The sequence below is a fragment of the Brachyhypopomus gauderio genome, chromosome 19, assembly GCF_052324685.1.
Source record: "Brachyhypopomus gauderio isolate BG-103 chromosome 19, BGAUD_0.2, whole genome shotgun sequence".
Taxonomy (NCBI): domain Eukaryota; kingdom Metazoa; phylum Chordata; class Actinopteri; order Gymnotiformes; family Hypopomidae; genus Brachyhypopomus; species Brachyhypopomus gauderio.
Window position 1 is genome coordinate 1,530,035 of NC_135229.1, and position 24,375 is coordinate 1,554,409.

Here is a 24,375-nt window from a genome sequence, read left to right on the forward strand (position 1 = left end):
AATATCCTCAGAATGAAAAAAATGTGGTCGACGTATTCAGAAGCATCCGGGCATTTTTTTGGTACATGCGTGGTCATGTGACACTTGTTCAGCCATCTTGTGGATAACGAAAAGAGAGACAACTCGCACACAAACTCAGCGCTGTCAGTTTAAAGCAGAGGTAAGACAGCGGAGTTGCTGTAAATAGTTACGCGGTAAAATAAAGTGCGACTAGTGATACGTTAATTCTCAGTGACATAGACCTCCCCCCCCACAACTCAAAGGGTTGAAATCGCTTCGTCAAGGTGTTACCCCGCATGGTTTTGCCTGGCCTTGTCCGCCGCGGTCTCGATTTCGCTCGCCTGCCGCATAGGGTTACCTCGAGGACGGGGAAGAGGCGGTGGTGGAGTCGGGATGCTAACGTTAGCACTGGTGTGGCCATAAGCCCCCGAACCAGGCCGCACTAGGCGGGTTGGGGGCTCATTCGTGTCGGCAAACCCTCCACTACATGAGAAATGTCGCGAGTTTTGTTCCGAATATATACCGAGTGTGATAGTTAGACTAAAGTTAGTGAAGAAACTGGCAAGGCCGTTTAGCTAGCCGGCCTAGCTGTGCCTGGTGGGAGTGCTATGCTATGCTATGCTATGCTATGCTATGCTAGGCTAGGCTAGGCTATGCTATGTCAGGAGGTAAGTTAAACTAACGTGCCCAGTGAGGTGCCAACGGGTCACTGCCCTCTCAGTGTTGAAAACCACGCGAATTATGGCGTTATTAACCAGTTTACGCACTTTGCTGACGTGGGACGATCAGTGTGACTGGTGTGAACCCCCCACACCAGCAGGGCCAGCAGGCACCAGGCCCCCCTGGAGACACACTGGATCAAAAGTGATTTTTTTCCCAACCCCAGATGTCACTAGCGATGGCTACACGAGCAGCCGGCTGTCTAATGTGTTATAGGTGTATGTAGGATGGGTTGCTCGCCGCATCTATGTGTTTTTGACATTGAAATCTACTGGTATGTTGTTTATTTTGCTAACTAGCTGTTCGTTAGCCGAGCTAAGGGGGGCTCAGCTGTGAATGTGGGACTTCTAGGCTGTGAGAGTAAGAGCAGGGGTTTCATCCAGCTACTGAACTTGTACACGAGCCTCATTGATCCAACTTCGTCTAAAGTTTTCTTATATTCATACAATAATGTGTATTGGGGGAGTTTATAACTAATAAACAGAACAGAAGACAAGCACATGGTTTAAAATCCAGTGAGTGTCAAGCAACCCCGGGCCTAATGTGACTTATAATAAAAACGTAAATAACCACAGGATGCTCTTTTAAGGGAATCACAGATTTGTTTTACTAACAGGATGCATAAAATTTAGACGTTGTTATTAATGTTTCATTAGAGCAATCTTTGATTCCCTAGTTCCGTGTTTGTCGGGTGAAGTCAACAAATCTCGACGGTCCCCTGTTGCACGCTCTTAACCAGTGATGTGAATGCACATTGAAACTGGCATAACGAACATCTCATTACTAGCATGTTAGTTTGGGTTCGCAAGCAAACGTAGCAGCCTGCGTTCAGTAAGGATGTCTGAGAACACCCTTCCTAAATTGGGAGCGTCCTTAAAATAGCTTTGGCTGTTGTAGCAGCACAGGCTAAGTAGGATAAGGACTGCATTGCGATCGCAGTTTAGATGACACTGAATTAGGTATGTGCTCCACAAAAAAAAAACCTCAAACAAACTTCAAAAGATTTCTAAAAGACTTAAAGGTGTAGACCTGTTTGAGATGATTCATTTTAATGTATAGGTTAGGTCACTGGGCATGAAGGAGACTGCCCTCATGAGGGAGTCTTACATAGCCTACATCGTAAGGTTGGTTAAAGTAGGCTAGCAGTGTATAAATGGCCCTGAATGGTAGGCAAGGACAAAACAGGCTGTAATGAACTTCAGGTAAATGCAGGGTGATATTTACTCTCCATTAGAATCACAATGGTGGGTACAGTGTGGTGAAGTTTGCTGTGAACTCTACTCAATACTTTGCTGTGGTTATTATTAGCTACCAGCAGTATTGTTCTATATTTCGTGTCACATTTTATGCAGAAATACTGTTGCCTATTACATCATGTTTATAAACTGTTGTGCCAAATGTAAATGGAAAAGTTGGTTGTAGTCGCTCCGTTTGTTAACACTATGGTAGCCTGGGAGTACCTGTGATAGTTTAAAGCACGTAGAATGATCTCCACATGCAGGAGACACTGCATCTGATGTTGGTACTGAAGCATTGTCCTTCTCTTTAGACTTTCTAGGGAAAATGGCAGAAACCCAGACGCTTAACTTTGGACCAGAATGGTAAGTGTTGTTGTAGTGGCTGTTGTCAGCCTAGCACACGTGTGTGTCTAGACAAGCTCATCATTGGATTCCTATTGTAGAGAGAAATGTGCTTTTATTGATCCTTGTTTCCAATTCATCTCCCTGCCATCTTCCTTTTCCCCTCCCCCTCATCTCCATATCTCCTCCCCTCATCTCCATATCTCCTCCCCCTCATCTCCATATCTCCTCCCCCTCATCTCCATATCTCCTCCCCCTCATCTCCATATCTCCTCCCCCTCATCTCCATATCTCCTCCCAGGCTCCGTGCTCTGTCTGGGGGAGGGGGGGGCAGCAGCGTGGTCTCTCCTCCGCTCTCACCTGCATTGCCAAAGTATAAACTCGCAGACTATCGATATGGGAGAGAGGAGATGCTAGCACTTTATGTAAAGGATAATAAGGTAAGAACACTGCTGTAAAACTTTGTGATGGTTGTCAGTGTGTTATAATAAAAACGGTAAAATAGATCGTCAGTTGTCGGTGTGGTGGAAGACGTGTCCAGATGTGCGTGTGTCTCTGGGGTCTTCTGTGGGGTGCAGATACAGCTGTTATCAGTCCTGACGTTTTGGTCTGTTGCTACTCCTCCAGATTCCGGTAGACCTACATGACAAGGAGTTCCTGCCTATTTTACAAGAGGAGCCCCTCCCGCCTCTGGCCCTGGTAGCGTTTACAGAGGAAGAACAGGTGAGCTCACCACACGCAGGTACCCGGGAGCACCACCTGGGTCCTCTAATCACCTGACCTTCAGCCTTCTGATTGTGAAGTAGTTGTAGCAGAAGCTGGTGATCATGTGGGCTTTCAAACAGTGTTCATTTTGACAGCAATTTTTAATTTAGTTCTAGTCTTAGTCTTTTGACTAAAATGACATTTGGTTTTAGTCATAATTTAGTAATTGGAGTTGTTTTTAGTTTTAGTCTAGTTTAGTCGACTAGTTATCATTAGAATTTAGTCAACTAATTATCAAAATAATTTAGTTGGCTAAAATATAAATGGTGTAATAGTCATTATATACACTTACACAAAACCTGTATTAACCAGTTATAGAATATTATTGTTTGTAAGTGCAATATACACAAAAACAAACAGGTTTATTTACCTGAACTTATGCTTAGTGAGCATAACAATAACAAAACATTGATGACCAGTAGGCCCGCTCTACCTGAAAACATATGGAGTTTGTTATGAACAATGCATATTACATTCGATATAAAACTGGGTGCCGTAAAAACAGCAATGCCATAGACCGCAGATGTCGTTTCTTTTGTCGTATTGTTCCCGACATCATCGTCCCACATGGTTTACACACCGTCTTCTTTTTCTCAAAGGAGAAATGTGTCGATATATCGTCACTCATTTTTCTCCCTGCTGACATTGTCGAGTTAACTTTGAGTTGAATTTCACAAGTGGCCACAGTTCACAGGCTGGTATGGTCTTACCGGGTTCTGTGCGATGTCATTGGACGGATACCCAGTTTGTCCCGCCTCTCCCTGTACGCTAACGTAGTTACGGTTGGATCTCTTCTTAACTTATCCCTACCTTTCACTAAACTAAATCAGATCTGATTGAATGTCGTCGCTGGCCAATATTTTCGTCTCGTTTTTATTCGTTGATGAAAATGTCCATTAATTTCGGCATAGTTTTTATCCTTTTATATAGTTTTTATATAGTTATCGTCTCGTTTGCGTCATGAAAAAAAGGTTTGTTGACGAAAACTGACAAATCATTCATCAACGAAATTAACACTGCTTTCAAGCTTCACGTGACCTCTGACCCCCCATGCAACCCCTGAACCCCCCTCTGTGTCACACAGCAGTGAGGAACTTGCTTTCATCCTCTGTTTGGTATACTGTATTGTTGATGTGTGTGTGTGTGTGTTTGTGTGTGTGTGTGTGTGTGTGTGTGTGTGTGTGTGCCACAGAGAAATTTCTCCATGTCTGTAAATAGCGTGGCTGTGTTGCGACTCACCGGTCGAGGGGGCGGGGTTGTGGCGGGGGCTCCTCGAGGTCGAAGTACCTCTCGGGGACGAGGTGAGTTTCACACCTTCTTAATCGATGAGAAAGAAATAAATATATTTGCTAACGAGCTTCAGTGCACTGTCAGTAAAAAAAAAGCCTAATGTGTTGCACAACCTTTTGAGTGTTATGACATTTCCTTTGTTTTGTTGTCAAGGTGGTCGTACGTGTTTCCTTTGTGGGTAGAAGAACCGTTGTGTGCACACCCTGGTGTTTGTCTCACTGTGTGTGTGTGTGTGTGTGCGTGTGTGTGTGTGTGTGTGTGTGGTGGATGCAGGTCGGGGCCGGGGCGAGGCCGGGTTTTACCAAAGAAGCTTTGACGATGTTGAGGGAGGGTTCGGCCGTGGAGGACGCGAGATGCATCGTTCTCAGAGCTGGGAGGAGAGGTGCGCCTTCACACAGGATACACGGACGAGTACCGATCTCACAAACCAGTCTGGCCAATCAAATTCACATGGGCTGATGCCTAACCAGGTTCCTACGTTTAGTTAAATAGTGATGCCAGAGGTCCACGTGGTGAGAGTTGATCTAGGGTGAGGTTGATGACATACAGATTGTCTTTTCAGTTGAGGAACTTTTGCAAAGGAAAGAAGCGGAATATGAGAAGTGGAAGATTTTGTAATGGTTATTGTACAGTCTGTTTCTCTGTCTGGTTGTGAGTTGAGTCAAACCTGATAAGTCAACAATGTTAAGATTTTACAGTTCTTAGACTCTTCTGTCAGACGTACTGAAGTTTCTCAGTGTGAGAGGCACTCTCTCCAGAGATAAGCACACTCACAACTCACCCTCCCTTCGTACCATGTGCAGATACAGCTGTTATCTGGTTCGTTAATGCAGCTGGACAAATCGAAGGATCTGTAGTTGCTGAATACAGTGGCCAGGACCAGCACAGAGACATCCACTTCTCCCAGGGCATCTCCACATGCCACATAATGACAGATACCAGGCTGCAGACACAGTTCACCCTGCACCTTTAAGACCACGTCGTCCTGATCTGTGTGTTTTGTTCTTCTTTGTCCTGCACATCTGTCCAGGGGAGATAGAAGATTTGAAAAGCCAAGTCGAAAAGATCCAGGTTGGTGTGGGCGTTTTTGCTCCCTCTACCTATTATAACCGTGGAGGTGATCTGTGTGTCGGAGCTGATTGTGTTTAACCCTTCGCCCTCTTAGATGGAGTCCCAGCCCATTTTCAGCTCAATCACAGTAAGTCTTGCTTTAGCACCAACACTGCAGTGTACATGTTGGCTAACTAAGTCGTAGTTACACCACCGATCTCTCTCTCTTTCTCCATCCTTCTCTCTTTCTCTCTTTCCTCTTTTCTCTCAGTACGGGCGAACTACGAGGAGGCTGTTCCTGGCGGTCTGGCGCGGAAGCACGACTTCACACGCTGTGAGAGTGAGAACTGGCGCGTGATGCGTGAGGAGCAGAACGGCGAGGACGAGGAGGGGGGCGGCTGGCGGCTGGCGGGGTCCCGGCGGGAGAGTGAACGATGGTGCCCCCCGAGCCCAGGTGTGGACCCCGCTGTGTGTCCCGCACTCCTCCGACCACACCCAGCCGCTTCAACACCCCAACCGACCGCATCAACACCCCTACACACACGTCCACCCACGTCAACACCCCTCCACACGCATACACCTACAACAACACCCCTACACACACGTCCACCCATCAACACCCCTCCAACCACATCAACACACCTCCACACACATCCACCCACATCAACAGCCCTACACACACGTCCACCCACGTCAACACCCCTCCACACACATCCACCCACAACAACACCCCTACACACACGTCCACCCATCAACACCCCTCCAACCACATCAACACACCTCCACACACATCCACCCACAACAATACCCCTACACACACACGTCCACCCTCCAGCTGGGCTGCTCCTCACGTTATTAAGCTCGCGTCCGACTTATTGAGTGTGTGAAGATGATTGAAGAATGGAGGATTTAAATACCGGTGATCTTGGTTGATATTTATGATCATGTTCAGCTCTCTCTCTCTCTCTCTCTCTCTGTCTCTCCCCCAGTCAAATTCAAATGGCTTTATTGGCATGAATTGTAAATAACAATTGTTGCCAAAGCAATATTAGAAAAAAAAAAGTATTATTTAAAAATAATAATAAATAAATAGAATTCTTGAAGTGATACAACCAAATCAAAATCTCTCTGTCTCTCTCTCTCTCTCTCTTTGTCTCTCTCTGTCTCTCTCTGTCTCTGTCTCTCTTTGTCTCTCTCTGTCTCTGTCTCTCTTTGTCTCTCTCTGTCTCTCTCTCTCTCTCTGTCTCTCTCTCTCTCTCTCCCGGTCCAGACGGGCCTCGGTCGGCCGGGTGGCGGGACCATCCGGAGCAGCGGCGCCGGTTCCCGTTTGACTCGCGGGGCGAGGAGGAGCGTGGGGGCTTCCGCAGGCCCCACTCGGGCAGCATGAGCGTGGAGGAGGAGCGGGACAGCCTGCCCGAGTGGTGTCTGGAGGACGCAGAGGAGGAGACGGGGACGTTTGACTCCTCCGGAGCCTTCCTGTCCCTCAAGGTCCGCTCACCCGTCCACGCTGGTCAAACATTACCGTCCAGATGTACAGTTATTCCTGTAATCATTTGATAAGATGGTCTCTGTCGTGTAATCCATGAGTTCACACTTCTGAATGTTTGTGTTACTATTGCTTGCATATCAATTAATTATTTTTAACAAACCAATCAGAAAGCTCCAAAGGAGCCAATTCTGGAGGAGGTGGAATTGGAGTTCCGCCCACTGGAAGAGTGTGAGGAGGGCTTGGAGAAAAATGGCAGCGAATCAGAGAACACCAAAGAACCAGACGGCAAAGCCCCGCCCACCAAGCCCCAAGGTAGCGAGACCGAGCACGCTCAGTTGTGCTTCTGTTGTAATGTCCTCCGTTCTGCTAATAGGAGCGGGAACGTGGACACGTGCATGTCACTACTACTATATCACCACTGAACGTATTTGCAGGACCTAAGACGTGTGCTCTCGTCCGTCCAGAGGGGTGTAAGGCGGACGAGTCCTCCCCCCCTGCCAGGCCGAGGCTGGCGGCCGTCCCCACGCCGGAGCAGACGTTGGCAGCGTCTCTCCCCTCCAGCCAACCGGAGCGAGTGGAAGAACCGGACCGGCCCGCGGAGAGGGGCTCGGCCCCCGAGATGAGGGACATGCCACCTCAGCTCCCCGGCTCGTTGGCCGGCTGCATTTCAGTACCGCACACCACTAGCACTCTGGGTGCACGCACAGGTGAACACAAAGTGTTGTTGCCTGTGTTCACATCACTGCCATGATGACATTCACCACAGTGTTAGACCGTGTCGTGTTTACCACAGGTTTGCAAAATAATTTATACAAGGTAAACCAAAGATTAAAAAAATAAATAAAACATCTAAATCAGTTTACAGGTTAAGACTCGGTTACTTAGCAGCTGGTTGTAATCGGAATGATGTAGTGAAGTCATATCCGTCATGGTTAGAGGCCTTTTCAACCAATCAGATTTTGTGGTTGTAACAGTGTGTCCTGTGTGCCTGCTGCCCTCCGTAGTCATGTGACCCCGTGCTCAGATGTAGTGAGTTTGTTCAGTAGTCATGTGACCCCGTGCTCAGATGTAGTGAGTTTGTTCAGTAGTCATGTGATCCCGTGCTCAGATGTAGTGAGTTTGTTCAGTAGTCATGTGACCCCATGCTCAGATAACATGCTCATTCCTGTGTTTCAGAACTGCCTGTCACGCCTCCTGTGACGTTACCACCACGAACAGTAGTAGCTCCACCACTACAACACAAACCCGTGGGTGTGCCCGTGGGCGTGTCTGTGGGCGTGTCTGTGGGCGTGCCCGTGGGCGTCCCCGTGCGCGTGCCCGTGGGGTTGCCCACAGCTCTGCCCTCTGCTGTGCCTCCGGTTGCCCTGGCCGCCCCTCTCCCCTTCTCCAAGAACATCACGCCCCCTGTTGGCCAGCAGGCAGCCCCGCCCCCCGACACGGACGAGGACGAGGGTCTCAAGCACTTTGAGCAGGTGGGTGGGGGTGCTCGTGTGGCCTGCTTGCTAAACCATACATCATTCATTAATTATCACAGGGTTACAGTGCCGATATTTCAGATGAGTTCTCTTTAGCAAACCATGTATAGCGGAGCAGATACCCAGCCGTTGGGACTTGTGTGTGCTGAGATGGTTGTTTTCTGGGATTTTATTTTTCTGTCGAGTTCTATGTAGCATTTTTTGCTGTTGATAATATTCAGTTCCCAAATCCTGAAACGTCTAGACCACATTGCGTGACATCGCCCCCTGTGTACAAGAGGGAAGCTCCAGAGGAAGTGTGTTGGTGTAGTTTCCCTTAGTTTCTATTTGTGTTCGGTTTATTTTGGTTTTAATCTGTTTTGTAGAACATTATAGTATTTATTGGCCGTAGTTGTTATTTATTTTGATAGCTGTAACCATGAGTTATCTGATGTTATGATGATAAATTCAAAATGCATTTTGCCGTTTGAGCATGGCTCCATTTAGCCCAAAATCGGACTGTGGGCCCCTGATGTTCGACCTCCTGGATGTCAGAGCAGTAGGAGTATATCAGACGTATTTGTTTCCCCTGACCAGCATCTGCGCGTGATTTAGTAGTGCACACTGGTCAGTGACTCACTGTCCTGTCAATAGCCAATTAAGATTGACCACTAGAGCAAATGCAGGAAGTAGATGAAGAAAACGGAGCTGCGTTTCACGTGTGTGTTGGGGCTCTGACGGAGGAGGAGTTGAGTTGTGGCAGCAGCACGTGAGTGTGTGTCTGCACAGACCACGTGTTGATCAGATAAGTGTAAGACTGTAGTCTGGAGTGTTGATCAACATGGCCACTAAAATAACTGGCACTACAAGACCATCCTCTCTCCTCAAGCATTACTGCAGGAGACGTCTACCATCAGACTTCATGACTGTTTTACCATCTCCTGGGTAGGGCTGCCACAAATGATTATTTTTGTAGTCGAATAATCACCGATTTATTTTTATGATTAGTCGACTAATCGGATTGTACGTTAAATGAATATAAAACATACAGTTTATCACACTAGAATGCAACTGCTATTATATAACCATTATTAGATTTCAGCTATAACTAAAAATAAAAACAATTAAGATCATAGTTCATTAAACCTTTAATGAAATATGCAGCTTTTTGCAACAATTATTAAAATAAGTATAAGGCACTGGCTTAACGCAAAAATAAATACATTAATAAAGAAACATTTTTTTTTTTTTAGGTTTTTCTTCCTTTCATTTGTCTCTGGCATCAAACCTAGCTACATTTAAATCAAATTAGGTAGCAGGGTTGCAGGGCGAATGTAAATTATTGGAGGGGTGGGGGGTGGGGTGTAAAATGGACACAAATTAAGTATTATTGCGATCGATCGCCAGTGGTTGGCGAACTAGTAACTCATTGAATCATAGATGTGGATCAGAGAGAAATAAACTAGATTTTTTTCAGCGTGAGAAAACGGATGTGTGGCGTGAGCGTGTGAAGATGGTCAAATGCGTGTGTCTCACACTCAATGCATGAGAATTGGCAATCCTGAGGTAGGGACCTGAAACAGGAATTATTCACAAAAATAAAGTTTTGGTCTCACTGATGTTACAGAAAACACACAAGTGCATGCTAAGGCTAATGAAACAAATCGCCATCACTAATGTTAACTTTTACAGCTACCACGATAAGTAAGTAAGTACTAAGTTAACGCTCTGTTTACTCTAACTTTAGCAGCTAATTAGCGATTTAGATGACAGAGATGACGGTCCCTCTTCATCATTGTCACAATCAACCACAACATGCTTCAGGTGCTCGTACATCGCGGTTGTGCTGCCGTGGAAAGAAAGTTCTGCCTTGCAGATATTGCACGCGTTTCGGAACCCGGCTTCGGAACTCAAGTGTGGGATCATTTTCTGTAGCCGGGTTCCGAAACGTGTGCAAACGGGTAGCCACGATACCAGTCTGTATAACGTCCTGGGATGTCGTCAACTGTCTACCCTGTCAACTGTCGCAGCAGTTTGGAGAGAAAAAAAACACGACGCATCGACTATTAAATTAGTCGTCGACTATTTTAATAGTCGACATAATCGTGACTAGTCGACTAATCATGGCAGCCCTACTCCTGGGAATTGTAGTTTTTGACGTAACTACAGTCCACTCCTGTGAAGTTATATCTTGGCTCAAATACAAAACCTGAACGTGCCACTGGAGATTTGTTGACCTACATCTAGTACTACAGATTATATCAGTTTAATGTGCCGCAGGGTTCATCGTCTGGGTGAACAGGGAGGGTTTATCCTCACATATGTGGGATTACGTCGTTGTGAGCGTGTTGTTGAAAACCGTGTACATCTGACACAGGAGAAAAGTCCCGTCAGTCTGCAATTTTAGACCATTTTTGCTGGTCGACGTAAAACGACAGGACAGTGGTTGTTTTCTAACGTTGGGAGCTTTTCTTTCCTGCGTGTTTAATCGTCGTCGTCGTCTTCGTGGACTGATTTGTGCCTTTTGTGCCATGTCCGCTCGGCCGGGAGCAGGAGGCGGAGAAGATGGTGGCATACCTGCAGGACGGCGCCGTTGACGACGAACGTTTGGCAACCAAGACCGCTGAGCGTCCCGCCGCTCCCGTCCTACCGCTGAGCGCAGAAGCCCTCAAATGGTACTACAAGGACCCTCAGGGAGAGATTCAGGGTGAGCACAGACCCTTCAGCGCAGACACACACTCCAGACAAGCTTCTGTGTGGAGGTTTTTTTTTTTTTTTTTTTTTTTTTTTGTGTTCGTTCACTTTGTGTGTATCTTTTGTGCGACAGGACCGTTCAGTAACCGGGAGATGTCGGAGTGGTTCCAGGCCGGCTACTTCCCCATCACGCTGCTCGTCAGGAGGGGTTGTGACGAGGGTTTCCACCCCCTGGGGGAGATCTTTAAGATGTGGGGAAGAGTACCCTTCGCCCCAGGCCCCACGCCCCCTCCCCTGCTGGTAGTGATGAGATTTATGGCTGTTGCTTCCTAAATTGGTGGCGTGCTGTAGGTTTGCTGCAGTGTGGTGTAATGCTGTGGTGTCTGCACACTTCTGCAGGGGTGGGGGGGTTTCTTCTTTGTCTCTTTCTACCGGGATAGATCAAAAATGTAAGTTCAGTGCATCTGTGGGTGCAGTTACACACGTGACTCAGTTTGTGTGAAGATAAAGCAGAACCCAAATTTTCTTCCACTGACTTAAAAGGAAACACACGCTGCATGTTCTTCAAACAAGCAGAAAAACGAGTGACCTTTAGAGAAATCTCTCCAACTACAGCCCACACTGCACATGAAGCAGCTCCTAGATCTACAGTGGATCATCTGTCCTCTCTGTAACCAGCTTAAGATGCTGCTTTTCCCTCCGAAGGCTTGCATTTCTAACCCTGTCCTGAAATTCTCCAACAGCACCGTAGTCAGTGCATGTGGCCGCTGGTGTGCAGAATTGTGAATCGGGAACAGTGTGTGTACTCACTGGTCTACCCGTCACTCATCTGGTTGGGCAGGAGGAGCAGGGTCATGGGGTCACAAAGGTCGTGGGATCAGGGCGTCTGCTGCACAAAGGTCGTGGGTTCCCAGGGATCTCACGGTTTGTGCTGATGTAGATGTTGTGTGCAAGTCACTCAGCAGTGTTTGCCAAATGATGGAAAACGAATTCTCTGTGCTTGAGGCCACAAAAGCTCTGCACTCCCGAGTTAGTAGCAGCAACTTCTTCACTCACGAGACTAGTGGAGGTATAGATCAGCTCACGTGTGACACCTCTCACACACAGGGCTCGTGGAGGTATAGATCAGCTCACGTGTGACACCTCTCACACACAGGGCTCGTGGTGGTATAGATCAGGTCACGTGTGACACCTCTCACACACAGGGCTCGTGGTGGTATAGATCAGGTCACGTGTGACACCTCTCACACACAGGGCTCGTGGTGGTATAGATCAGCTCACGTGTGACACCTCTCACACACAGGGCTCGTGGTGGTATAGATCAGGTCACGTGTGACACCTCACACACACAGGGCTCGTGGTGGTATAGATCAGGTCATGTGTGAATGCCGTAGGTGCACCAGACCTAAACGCATGTGCCCTACAGCGGATGCACCCGTGGGTGGAGGTTTCTGACTATCTGATGCAAGAACATTGCGTGGTGAAGCAGCGCTCTGAGCTCCTGAGGCCGACTAGCTGCTTCTGTGATGTTGAGGGACTGTAGTTTGGTTCTCTGTCCACACGTCTTCACATGCAGTTGACGAGGTTTGATTGAGCACCACTCGCTCCTCAACGTTGACGCAGCGTTTCAGTGCTTGGTACAAGTTGGGATTTTTGGAGCTGCTCTCCTAAATAGTTTTCTCGTTTGTTTGTTTGCTTGTTTTTGTAGTCAGCACAAAAGTTTCTCCTCTGATGAAGTTTGTGTGAACTCTAGGGAGATGCAGACCAGGAGAGACTGAGACAGCAGGAGCTCAACGCTCTGAGTATGTATCAACTTCAACAGCTGCAGTATCAGTACATTCTCAGGTACGACCTGTCTCTCTCCCCTTCTCTCTCTCTCTCTCTCTCTCTCTCTCACACACACACACACACACACACCCTGGAGTTATAGTACACTTTCAGAATCGTGTAGCCCTGCCTGTCTAGAGAACCTAAACTGAGCTCTTGTAGTTAATAAGACGTGGTGTTTCTGATGTGTTTAAGCAGCTTGTTTTACAGAAGAAACCCCAAATACTGTTTACGTTAAGCTTCAAATAAATAAATAATAATGACTGACTCGCACTCATTTTAGGGAATGATTTCATGCTTACCTCTTTTGGATTTGTGCGTGTGCCCGCGTGTGCCCGCGTGCGTGTGCCCACAGGCACCAGCAGTATGCCCAGGCCTTGGCGCAGCAGAAGGCGGTGCTGACTCCGGCCCCGCCCCACACCCAGCAGCTCAACCTGCTCCTGCACCAGGCCCTCAAGCTCAGGTGTGCCAGGTGCCCTTACGGCACGCCCTCTCGGCCCTTAAGCCACGCCCTCTATGCATCCTGTGCACTGCAAGTGTCCTGCTTACTCATTCCTGGTCACGGCATCCATAACAAACGTAGCCAGTGTCAGGGTTTCCCTGCTGTACCTGCCCCTGTCCTATTGCCCCAGTGTCGGGGTTTAAAAACTCTTTAATCTCTGGGTGGCTTCTGACAGTCTAACGTGTGTGTGTGTGTGTGTGTGTGTATATGTGTGTGTGTGGAGATGAGTTATGTAGGTAGTCAGTCTCGGGTTAAAAATGTCTAAAGTTGGGTGTCTTGTGAGATTGTGTGTGCTGATAGTGTTGTGTGTTTTCCTGGTTCACACCTGCTTGTTCTAACAACCCACTTTTATGTTCTTTGCATCTAGAACTCCAGAGCAGCAACAGAGCTTGTTGCCACCGGTGACGCATCCAGTTTCTGTTCCAGATTCGGGTTCAGTTTGGGACATGCAGAACCCGCCTAGCCAAGCCTCCTGTACCAACACCATACAGCCCGCAGCTCCTGAGAGTACGTCTGCGTTTTTGAAACGTTTCTAAACTCACGCGCGCTACAGAGCAGACCTAGATCATGGCCTCCATCAGAGAACGAGAATCAGACACCACCCTCCGTCTGACACGTTCGTTTAAGCGTGAGGACCAAAGACCGGCTATGTTTAACAGCTGTGACGGAAACATTTGTTAAAAAAAAAAAACAAATCTGATTATTCATTCATCAATAATGAATTATTTGATAAGTCAAATCTGTCACACGAAGTAAACATTGTTAATTAGCAACAATGTTGTTGCATCAGGTTGTCTGCACAGATGCTGGTGTGGTGAAGTGTGGTGTTGTAGCAGCTGTTTCTAAAACACAGAACAGAAGACACTTCCCACCCGTAGGGACTGTGCTACAGTAGAGAAGCTGGCTGGTGTTTACAGTTGGTTAAATGTTCTGCGTCTGTAATCTGTGTACACCTGCTGAAGCTTTCTCAGGCTTCTCATGCTGTCGTGGTGACTTGGCACAATCTTCGTCATTTCCTGCAAGGGTTTAATCTGTTCCATCAGCAGAGTAGCTGAATGTCTGGTGTTTTTTCTGCTACCATACAGTCGGTGAAGTTGACAACTTCAGAGGTATCAAAGACAGATGTGCTGGTACTGTGGCAGCCTGTCCCCCTGTGTCCCGCTGTAGCCGGTCCGTGTCCCGCTGTAGCCGGTCCGTGTCCCGCTGTAGCCGGTCCGTGTCCCGCTGTAGCCGGTCCGTGTCCCGCTGTAGCCGGTCTGTGTCCCGCTGTAGCCGGTCTGTGTCCCGCTGTAGCCGGTCTGTGTCCCGCTGTAGCCGGTCTGTGTCCCGCTGTAGCCGGTCTGTGTCCCGCTGTAGCCGGTCTGTGTCGCCCTGTAGCCGGTCTGTGTCGCCCTGTAGCCGGTCTGTGTCGCCCTGTAGCCGGTCTGTGTCGCCCTGTAGCCGGTCTGTGTCGCCCTGTAGCCGGTCTGTGTCGCCCTGTAGCCGGTCTGTGTCGCCCTGTAGCCGGTCTGTGTCGCCCTGTAGCCGGTCTGTGTCGCCCTGTAGCCGGTCTGTGTCGCCCTGTAGCCGGTCTGTGTCGCCCTGTAGCCGGTCTGTGTCGCCCTGTAGCCGGTCTGTGTCGCCCTGTAGCCGGTCTGTGTCGCCCTGTAGCCGGTCTGTGTCGCCCTGTAGCCGGTCTGTGTCGCCCTGTAGCCGGTCTGTGTCGCCCTGTAGCCGGTCTGTGTCCCGCTGTAGCCGCCCTACGTTCAGTCCGTGCAGCATAAGCTAAGCTGTTAACCACACAGCTTTCTCTCTTCACACCTGAAGGAGAGACTTTTTCAGATAGAGTTCTTATCGCGGATTGTTGTGTGAATGAAATGAAACCACAGGGGAGGAACCTTGCAGGACGTTCCTAGAACCGGTGGCCGTGTGGTTTTAGCAACGGCTGACTAGCTTTAGAAATAGACCCAAAGCAGTGCAGTGTGGGCCGCAGTGTTGGTTGTTGAAGTCTGGGCGTGCGTGCGTGCGTGCGTGTGTGTGTGTGTGTGTGTGAATGTGTGTGAGTGTGTGTGTGTGTGTGTGTGTGTGAATGTGTGTGTGTGTGTGTGTGTGAATGTGTGTGTGTGTGTGTGAATGTGTGTGTGTGTGTGTGGGGAGGGGTCGGTTCACTACGTTGTAGTACCTTCGCTCCAACAGTCCCTCTTGTCCTCTGCAGCGTGGGACGGTGTCAGTGTGTGGGACCTGCCCTTGGACGCCAGGGCCTCCATGGACCAGATCCAGCTGGACACGGCCAAGACTGACAAGGTGAGCTCTGGTTTCCTGCTTTGACAAATACAGCAGGTCAGGCTGACCGATCATGTGCATTTTGTTTGAATTAGTGAGCTGGGCAGTAGATTTCTCATAGTATTTTTTAGTAAGTCATGTCTTGGGCGCACAAATTTGTCTTACCTCAATCTGGAACACGGGGCTCTTTCAGTCCAAGATTTTAAACCAACATCTCAGCAATGATTCACCGTACACACTGCAGTTGTATCACTGGACTACTCTCTGTGTTGAGAAAACTGCTTTTAAATAATACAGCCCTGAAGCCCAAAGCAGGCTGCCCCAACCCTCACCAAGAAACACCGGCATTCTAATGTTGACTGTTGCGTTGGGCAGTGCCCTGATTGGTTAACTATGCTCTCATTTGCATGAAATACCGTTTTGTCCCCTAAGCTGGAGTTGGAGCGCAGGCAGGCGGAGCTTCGGGCGCAGAGGGAGGAGGAGGAGCGCAAACGTTTGGAGGAAGAGGAGCTGGCCCGCCGGAAACAGGTCAGAGCGGCGGGGAGGGGCTTCACGCAGACACGCCTCTGAATGGTTCACCGCCATCACTGTAGCACCGCGCAACATAAGCAGCGCATGCTCCACGCAGATGACACGGTGGAAAGAGATGGAGTGGTGTTGAAATGGGCGTGGTCATGGGTGGGGGAAATGGGCGGGGTCATGGGCTTGTTTGTTCAGTGGAGAGTTCTGCTTGGGAATGTGTCACTGTGACTATTTTTGTGGCTTGTGCCAGCTTTGCTGTAAAAGCACTATGGTGATGAACTGGCCCCAGATTACTAACCGCAGACACTTCCTGACCTGTAGAATAAAATGCTAAACAGATTAAACCAAATTGGGGGGGGGGGGGGGAATCCCCAAAGTTGCATATTTGCAGACAGTGCAGAGTTGTGACACTTTACTGAAGGATGTGAAAAGTGTCAGCATTTGGCAGGAAGCGGGAGGAGAGAAACAGAGAAATCTGGATGGCTGTTGAGTGTCTGATCACCCAGATCTAGTTGTGGATCAGTGTGATTGTGATCTCCACCTTCTTCAGAGCACCAGTACTGTCTGCTGGCCGTTGCCCAACAGAAGCAGTAGTGCTCGGTATCTTTCGCACGCATTTGCGTAGGTATGCACATTTTCCTGTCGTGTTCCCCAGTCCATTAAACAGTCTAGTTCAGGGTTTTTTTCTGCTTCATCCCCTCGACCTGGAACTGTCATTCCCTGGTGCAGACATGTTTAACTGGGTCTGAGTAAAGATTTACACGAGCTGGCTGTGTCTGAGGACTCGATCAGGGTTCTGTGGCCAAGTCCAACACAGTGGATTCAGTCTTTCTCATTATAGTGATCACAAGCTAGCTGACATGAGCATTTATTGGGTGCGGCTGGACTTTACAAACGTCTGTAGGCTCAGACACGTGGGGTTGTAGTGCACTCATCTCCTTCCCCATGGTTGACCCGAGTGTGTGTCTATGTGTGCGCGCTTTAGGAGGAAGCGCTCAGGAGAGAGCAGGAGGAGTCCCAACGGAGACAGAAGGAAGAAGAGGAGCGTTTGGCCCAGGAGGAGGCACTGCGTAGACTCGAGGAGAAGAGGAGAGAGGAAGAGGAGAAGAGACAACGTGAAGAGTTTCTCCGCAAACAGGTGATTCGCTTATTTCTTTATTAGATTAGTTTTTATTGGTCCTAGGTGATGGGCCAGACAAAGAGCGATCCAAAATCCCCTATGGTATTTTGAAATAACAGGACCCAGATACCCTTGTCCGGATCTGGGTTACCGGGGCCTCATCCTGGAGCCAGGCTTGGGGGGGCCACCCATGGGGCCTGGGCGGGCACAGCCCAAAGGAGACACGTGGGTTCACTCTCCCATGGGCCCACCACCTGTGGGAGACGTAGTAATGGGGGTTCTTTGCTTTGTGGATTGGGCGGTGGCCGAAGGAACTTAACCTCTTTGGTTCGGAAGGAGCCTGAGCTGGTGTGCTAGGCTGAGAGATACCAACTAGATATAATTGGGCTCACCAACACACAGTTTGGGTTCTGGAACCGAGAGAGAGAGAGAGGCTGGACTTTATTCTTTTCTGGAGCTGCCCAGGGTGAAAAGCGGAGGGCTGGAGTGAGCTTACTTATAGCTCCCTGGCTCGCTGCCTGTGTGTTGGGGTTTTCCCTGGTAGACAAGAGGGTTGCTTCCCTGCGCCTTCGGGCTGGGGAACGGGCTCTGACTGTTGTTTGTGCTTATGCACCAAATGGAAGTTCGGAGTACCCGGCCTTCTTGGAGTCCTTGGAGGGGATACTGAAAGTTGCCCCTTCTGGGGATCCCTTTGTTCTGCTGGGGGACTTCAATGCTCACATAGGCAATGACAGTAGGACCTGGAAGGGCGGGATTGGGAGGAACAACCTCTCTTGATCTGAACCCGAGTGGTGTTCTGTTATTGGACTTCTGTGCTCGTCACAGTCTGTCCATAACTAACACAATATTCGAGCACCGAGGTGGCCATAAGTGAACATGGCACCAGGACACCTTGGGTTGCAGTTCAGTGATCGATTATGTAATCTTGTCGTCGGACTTGCGACCGTGTGTCTTGGACACTCATGTGAAGAGAGGAGAGAGTCCGGTCGATAGTCAAGTCTCAGTTACAAGAGGAACAATGTGGGTTCCATCCTGGTTGTGGAACACTGGACCAGCTTTTCACCCTTCCAAGGGTCCTAGAGGGTGCATGGGAGTTTGCTCAACCAGTCCACATGTGCTTCGTGAATTTGGAGAAGGCATTTGACCGTGTTCCTCTGGGGGGTGCTCTGGGAGTATAGGGTACGGGGCCCGCTGCCACAGGCTACCCAGTCCCTGTACAAACGGAGCAGGAGCTTGGTTCACATGTCCAGGAGTAAGTCAGACTGGTTCCCGGTGGGAGTTGGACTCCGCCAGGGCTGCCCTTTGTCACCGATTCTGTAAATAACTTTTATGGACAGAATTTCTTGGCGTAGCCAAGTGGTGGAGGGGGTTTGTTGGCCTCCGGATTCCGCACCTTCTTTATGTGGATGATGTGGTCCGGTTGGCATCATCGGGCCGAGACCTGAAGCTCTCGCTGGATCAGTTTGCAGCCGAGTGTGAGACGGCGGGGCTGAGAGTCAGCACCTCTAAAACTGAGACCATGGTACTCAGTCGGACAAGAGTGGAGTGTCCTCTCTGGGTCGGGAGTGAGTCCTTGCCTCAAGTGGAGGAGTTTAATTATCACGGGTTCTTGATCATGAGTGAGTGAAGGATGGAACGAGACATTGACTGGCATATCTGTGCTGCGGCTGCAGTATTGCAGACGTCGTGAAGAGAGAGCTGAGCCAAAAGGCAAAGATCTCGATTTACTGGTCAATCTACGTTCTGACTCCCACCGATGGTCACAAGCTCTGGGTAGTGACAGAAAGAATGAGATCGCGAATACAAACGGCTGAAATGAGTAATGAGTAAATGAGAAATCCTACACACACACTCCTCACAATATTAACGTGTCTTTCAGGAAGAGGAGCGGCGGAAACAGGAGGAACTCGAAGCTCAGAGGAGACTAGAGGAAGAGAGGCGTCTAGAGGAGGAGGAGGCAGCGTTGGTGCGGCAACAGCAGGAGGAGCAAAAGCTAAGAGAGCAGGAGCTCCAGAGGCAACAGGAGCTCCAGAGGCAGCAGGAGCTCCAGAGGCAGCAGGAGCTCCAGAGGCAACAGGAGCTCCAGAGGCAGCAGGAGCTCCAGAGGCAGCAGGAGCTCCAGAGGCAGCGCCAGCAGCAACAGGAGGCACTGCGTCGACTTCAGCAGCTCCAGCAACAGCAACAGCTGGCCCAGATGAAGGTGAGGGGGAGGGGCCCTGGGAACTGCCAATCAAATGGAGCAGTCATCAATTTATAACAACAAAAGATATTGTGCGAAGGATGTATGGGGATTCATCTTAGATCAGCTCGAACCCTTAAATTGTCTATTGAAGACCTCCTGTCTAGGTGGTGGTATCATCTCTGCTTTAGACAGTGGCCTTTTGAGCTTTGTTTGCACAAATCCTAAATCTTGATGTGTTTCTCAGACGTTAAGAGGCATTAGTGTTGTCAAACAAATCGATATGTATCAATACTGAACATTCTGAAATGGTACAATACTCGTTTCTCTAAGTATCGATTCTTTTTAAAGTATCGTATCGAAGTTGTAATTCTTAGTATTGTGACAACACTAAGAGGCATCCTTTTTGTCTTCTGCAGCTTCCATCATCCTCCAAGTGGGGCCAGCAGTCAGTGGCAGGCCTCAGCCAATCACAGAGCCCCCTGTCCCTCAGCGAGATCCAGAAACTGGAGGAAGAGAGAGAAAGGCGGGAAGAGGTGAGTCTGGCCTCGCCCACCTCAGTCCATCCTCCTTCTGGCCCCGCCCACCTCAGTCCATCCGTCCGCAGATGAAGGAATAATTAAAAACAAATGCGTTTAGCAGAATAGAGCTTAATGTGCTTCTGTTGTAGTAGCTTTTGCATGATGGGTGATGATGTATTAAAGGGTCGTTTAGGTCTTTCCTTAGGTGGGTCAGATTTGTTTACTTAACTGGCTAAAGAAAAGATTCAGCATGTTTGCGGATTCTGATTTTTCTGAATTTGCAGTTCCAAATTTTAAGGTAAAATTCCAGATAATGTGATTCTAGATGATGTCTTCAGAGCTTTTATCTGCATTTACACCTTCCAGTAATTTGACCTGAAACAAAATTAGTTTGGGGTTTAGCTGGGAAAGCTTGGTAATATTAATTTGTGTAATAGGGGAAAAAATATATTATGTTAACAATAACATATAGAGGGTGTGAAGGCCTTCAGCGGTTCAGACACCCACAGAATATCTTGCTTGCTAAAAATACTTATTTGAGCATGTTGTAGGTGTTTCAGTGAACTACAGTGGACTAAACCTGAACTTCCCCGTGTCCCCCGTAGCAGAGACGCGTACAGCAGGAGCTCCAGAAGCAGCACCAACAGCAGCAGCACTCCCAGCAGCCCCAGACGAAGCCCTCGGGGTGGGGCAGTGTGGCCAAGCAGCCGGCCGCCACCAAGTCCCTCCTGGAGATCCAGCAGGAGGAAGCTCAGCAGATGAAGAAGAAGACGGAGCAGCAGGCTGTAGTCACGCAGCAAAACCGCACGCAGAACAAGCCTGTGAGTGAAACGCCTCACGTTAGTCCAGACTAAACCAGCCGCACACAGAACAGGCCTGTGAGTGAAACGCCTCACGTTAGTCCAGACTAAACCAGCCGCACGCAGAACAGGCCTGTGAGTGAGACGCCTCACGTTAGTCCAGACTAAACCAGCCGCACACAGAACAGGCCTGTGAGTGAAACGCCTCACGTTAGTCCAGACTAAACCAGCCGCACGCAGAACAGGCCTGTGAGTGAGACGCCTCGTGATAGTCCAGACTAAACCAGCCGCACACAGAACAGGAAACGATATGTGGTAGTGTAAAGAACACGCCTCAACAGGGGAATTAACCTGACGAATTGAAAATGCTTGAAATTATAACTACTTCGTTTCACAACAAATATCTGTCTGACTGAACAGTTCTCTTGTATTACGTTGACAAAGTAATTCCAGGACGATACATGAGAGAACGTGAAGACGTTAAGATTGGGCGTTTTGAAAATAAACAACCAATAAATAATGTGATTTTAAAAAAGTGAATTATTTCAAGTATATGTATAAATATTTAACTTAATTAAGTTTAACGTGCTGGGAAATATTGAAATGGACCTTTAAAGTGACGTACACGTGCTTTAATTCCACCTTATAAAGGTGTATGAACCCTGAAAACATGACTTTGTTCATTGCGCTGAAGCGCACGAAGTTACAAAATTTGAGAGGAGCACGACCTCGCGAAGCGACAGCGCACGAGACCCTCGCCCACGTGCGGAGCCATCGCGATTACATCATTTTCGGCACGCAGACCCTTGCACCAGTCGTGATGCGTCAATTATAAACCTAGCTTAAACTGCAATGCGGAACACCTCATGTTAGTCCAGACTAAACCAACTGCAACGTATGGTTCTGGTTGTCTTTTCCCTTACTAAAACAGTTCAACCTTAAACATTCACACACATTCTATTGTTTCCAACCAGCCTTTAATTAAACCACACCCCCCCCCCCCCCACTTTGTGCAGGCTTTGAGTGCTTCAGTATGGGGCTCGGTGGGTAACACCAGCTCACAGTGGAGTTCAGACTACAGCAGCGTTTGGGGTGACGCTCAGAACTCGAATGTGGGCTTCTGGGACGAGGCGATGAAGGAGACCGTTCAACCTCCACCCTCACGCAAGAGCCACACGCAGAAGAGCAAGGGCAACGCCAACCTCAGGTACCCCGCCACGTCTGCCCCCCACGCCCCACGTCTGCCCCCCGGCCAACTTCTGGCCCCCACGCCCCACATCTGCCCCCCCGCCCCACATCTGCCCCCCCGGCCCACATCTGCACCCCCCCCCGGCCCACATCTGCACCCCCCCCCCCCCCCCCCGGCCCACTTCTGGCCCCCACTTGGCCCACGTCTGTGAACAACCGTACTCACAAATCCCAGTGTGTAGCAGCAGTAGCTACGATGTTGGCCGGCTTCATTATAATCTGTGATGAGGAGTGTTGAGTACGTGTGTGTGTTAAATGTGAAGAACTGTGTGTTGTAGTAACAGCAGCAGGTCCAGTAAGAAGGTGGAGGAGGAGGAGAAACTTCTGAAGCTCTTCCAGGGGGGCAGTAAGACTCAGGACGGCTTCATGCAGTGGTGTGAGGACACGCTACACACACTCAACACTGCCAACAACCTCGACGGTGAGGAGTTTGCTCAAACACCCACGCATTCATAAAGTTTCACACACACACACACACACACACTAACGATCTCAATCATGCTCCCTAGTTCCGACGTTTGCGTCGTTCCTGAAGGAGGTGGACTCCCCGTACGAGGTGCACGATTACGTGCGAGCATATCTGGGAGACACACCGCAGGCCAAGGACTTTGCACGCCAGTTCCTGGACCGCCGCACGAAACAGAATGCCAACCAGCAAAAACCTCCTCCAAGCCAACCACAAAAACACCAGCAGGTCAGCTTGCAGGGTCGGGAATCTACTGTGGGCGGGGTCGGGACCGCTCGGACCGGCCTGCGGGCGGGGTCAGGGCAGCTAGGACCGGCCTGTGGGCGGGTCATATAATAATGATATGGTGAAGGGTGGTGTAAAAATGTCTGAAATGCATCACACTTCACTGTCAGCAACCCTCTGGCCTGCTACAGCTGTCCAGAACACATGTATACTACTGTAACAGCTGCTGGATTCACAGGCTCTTGAAACCAGGTCCACAGATTTATGCCCTGTGTGTTGAACCACTTACATGAACTGGTAGTGAATAGGGCGTCACTAGGCAGGGAGCCTTGGGCAGTGTCTGCAGTTATCCCATCATCCTGTGTGTGTGTGTGTGTGTGTGTGTGTGTGTGTGTGTGTGTGTGTGTGTGTGTGTGTGTGTGTGTGTGTGTGTGTGTGTGTGTGTGTGTGTGTGTCAGGACTCTGTGTGGGGAGTGAACCAGACAGTGTTCCAGTCCATCCACTCCACCACGCAGCAGCAACCACGCTTCGAGACGGTCACGTCTGGCAAGAAGAAGAAGAAACAGAAGATGGTGAAAGCGGATCCGAGCTTGTTAGGTGAGTGGAGGAGTCTTGACGTGCCACCGTGCTGAAGGTCTGGAGCTTCGTAGCGCCCTGGTGGAAGTGTGCACCAAACCGTTCAGATTTCGTAATTTACCGCCAGACATGCCTATGCAGTTCTACGCGCTCTTAATTCTACGCACTCTGTTCTGTCCGCAGGTTTTTCAGTCAACGCATCGTCGGAGCGGTTAAACATGGGTGAGATCGAGACCCTGGAGGACTTTTGAGAGCTGCTGACCCCTCGACGCCCCCTGCTGCCTCCGTTACTCCTGCCATTCTGGCCTTTGGGGACTAATCTTTTCTTTATTTGTTTTTTAAAAAAATATATAAATATGTCACCACCACCCCCCCCATTCAGTTCTTGTATGTTGATTGCAGCCAGGAGGAGAAGGTATGGGAGGAATTACCCAGAATCCTTCAATTTGTTGACCCTTCCACCCGTAAAATAGCACCTCCCTCACCTGGGGGTGAGGGAGGGGCGGGGCCTGTTGGTGAGGGAGGGGCAGGCGTTTCACCCATTATTTTAAACCCGCATTAATGGAGTAAACCTGGTTGACAGAAAAACAAATCTTATTTACTTTTCTTGTTTTTTTGTTTTTTTTTTTTTGTTTTTTTTTAGTTTTTTTTATTTATTGAAACATTTCTGCTCCCTCCCCATCTCCTCCCCTCTCTCTCTCTCCCTCTCTCTCTGTCTGTCTCCCTGTCCGTCTGTCTCTCTTTACACTGCCCTGTATTGGCAGAGTAACCATATAGGACCTAAGGACGTCTCACCACCGCAGTCCTGTTTTAAGGACAAGTTTGAAAGTTCCAAGTAGTTAATCCATTTCTTGTAAAATATTAGGCTGTTTAAAGAATAAACTTTCAACTCTGCGTCTGTATAATAATATATGGCAATGACAAACTTATGGAGTCATACTTTTTTATTACAGTATGAGGGAAAAAACAACCCAAACTGAATAAAAGACACTGTCCTGTGTGGGCTGTTCTCGAGCACATTCTGTCTCCGTGGACGCAGTTTTGACGGCATCCAGGTGCTGGCCTAGCTGAGCCAAAAAATGTGC

At 49.0% G+C, this 24,375-nt stretch overlaps 1 protein-coding gene across 3 annotated transcripts; it reads left to right on the top strand.

Moving 5' to 3' along the window:
* The first annotated feature begins 62 nt into the window (after positions 1-62).
* On the top strand, positions 63-24,290 carry gigyf2 (GRB10 interacting GYF protein 2). Of its 3 annotated transcripts, none has more exons than XM_076980993.1 (29): positions 63-160; positions 2,270-2,321; positions 2,602-2,740; positions 2,928-3,023; positions 4,258-4,366; positions 4,629-4,737; positions 5,386-5,426; positions 5,521-5,553; positions 5,677-5,859; positions 6,676-6,893; positions 7,062-7,206; positions 7,329-7,601; positions 8,071-8,366; positions 10,902-11,055; positions 11,176-11,342; positions 12,796-12,887; positions 13,225-13,332; positions 13,739-13,878; positions 15,566-15,654; positions 16,066-16,161; positions 17,141-17,293; positions 19,155-19,475; positions 19,874-19,990; positions 20,581-20,796; positions 21,792-21,982; positions 22,302-22,444; positions 22,533-22,717; positions 23,173-23,311; positions 23,474-24,290. In XM_076980993.1, the coding sequence occupies exons 2-29, from the start codon at positions 2,284-2,286 to the stop codon at positions 23,539-23,541; spliced, it is 4,059 nt and encodes a 1,352-aa protein (XP_076837108.1). In that variant the 5' UTR covers positions 63-160; positions 2,270-2,283; the 3' UTR covers positions 23,542-24,290. The 3 variants fall into 3 exon arrangements, with proteins under 3 accessions (XP_076837108.1, XP_076837109.1, XP_076837107.1); XM_076980994.1 differs by having other exon boundaries at positions 5,677-5,739; XM_076980992.1 differs by lacking the exon at positions 63-160 and having other exon boundaries at positions 7,359-7,601.
* Positions 24,291-24,375: the final 85 nt, after the last annotated feature.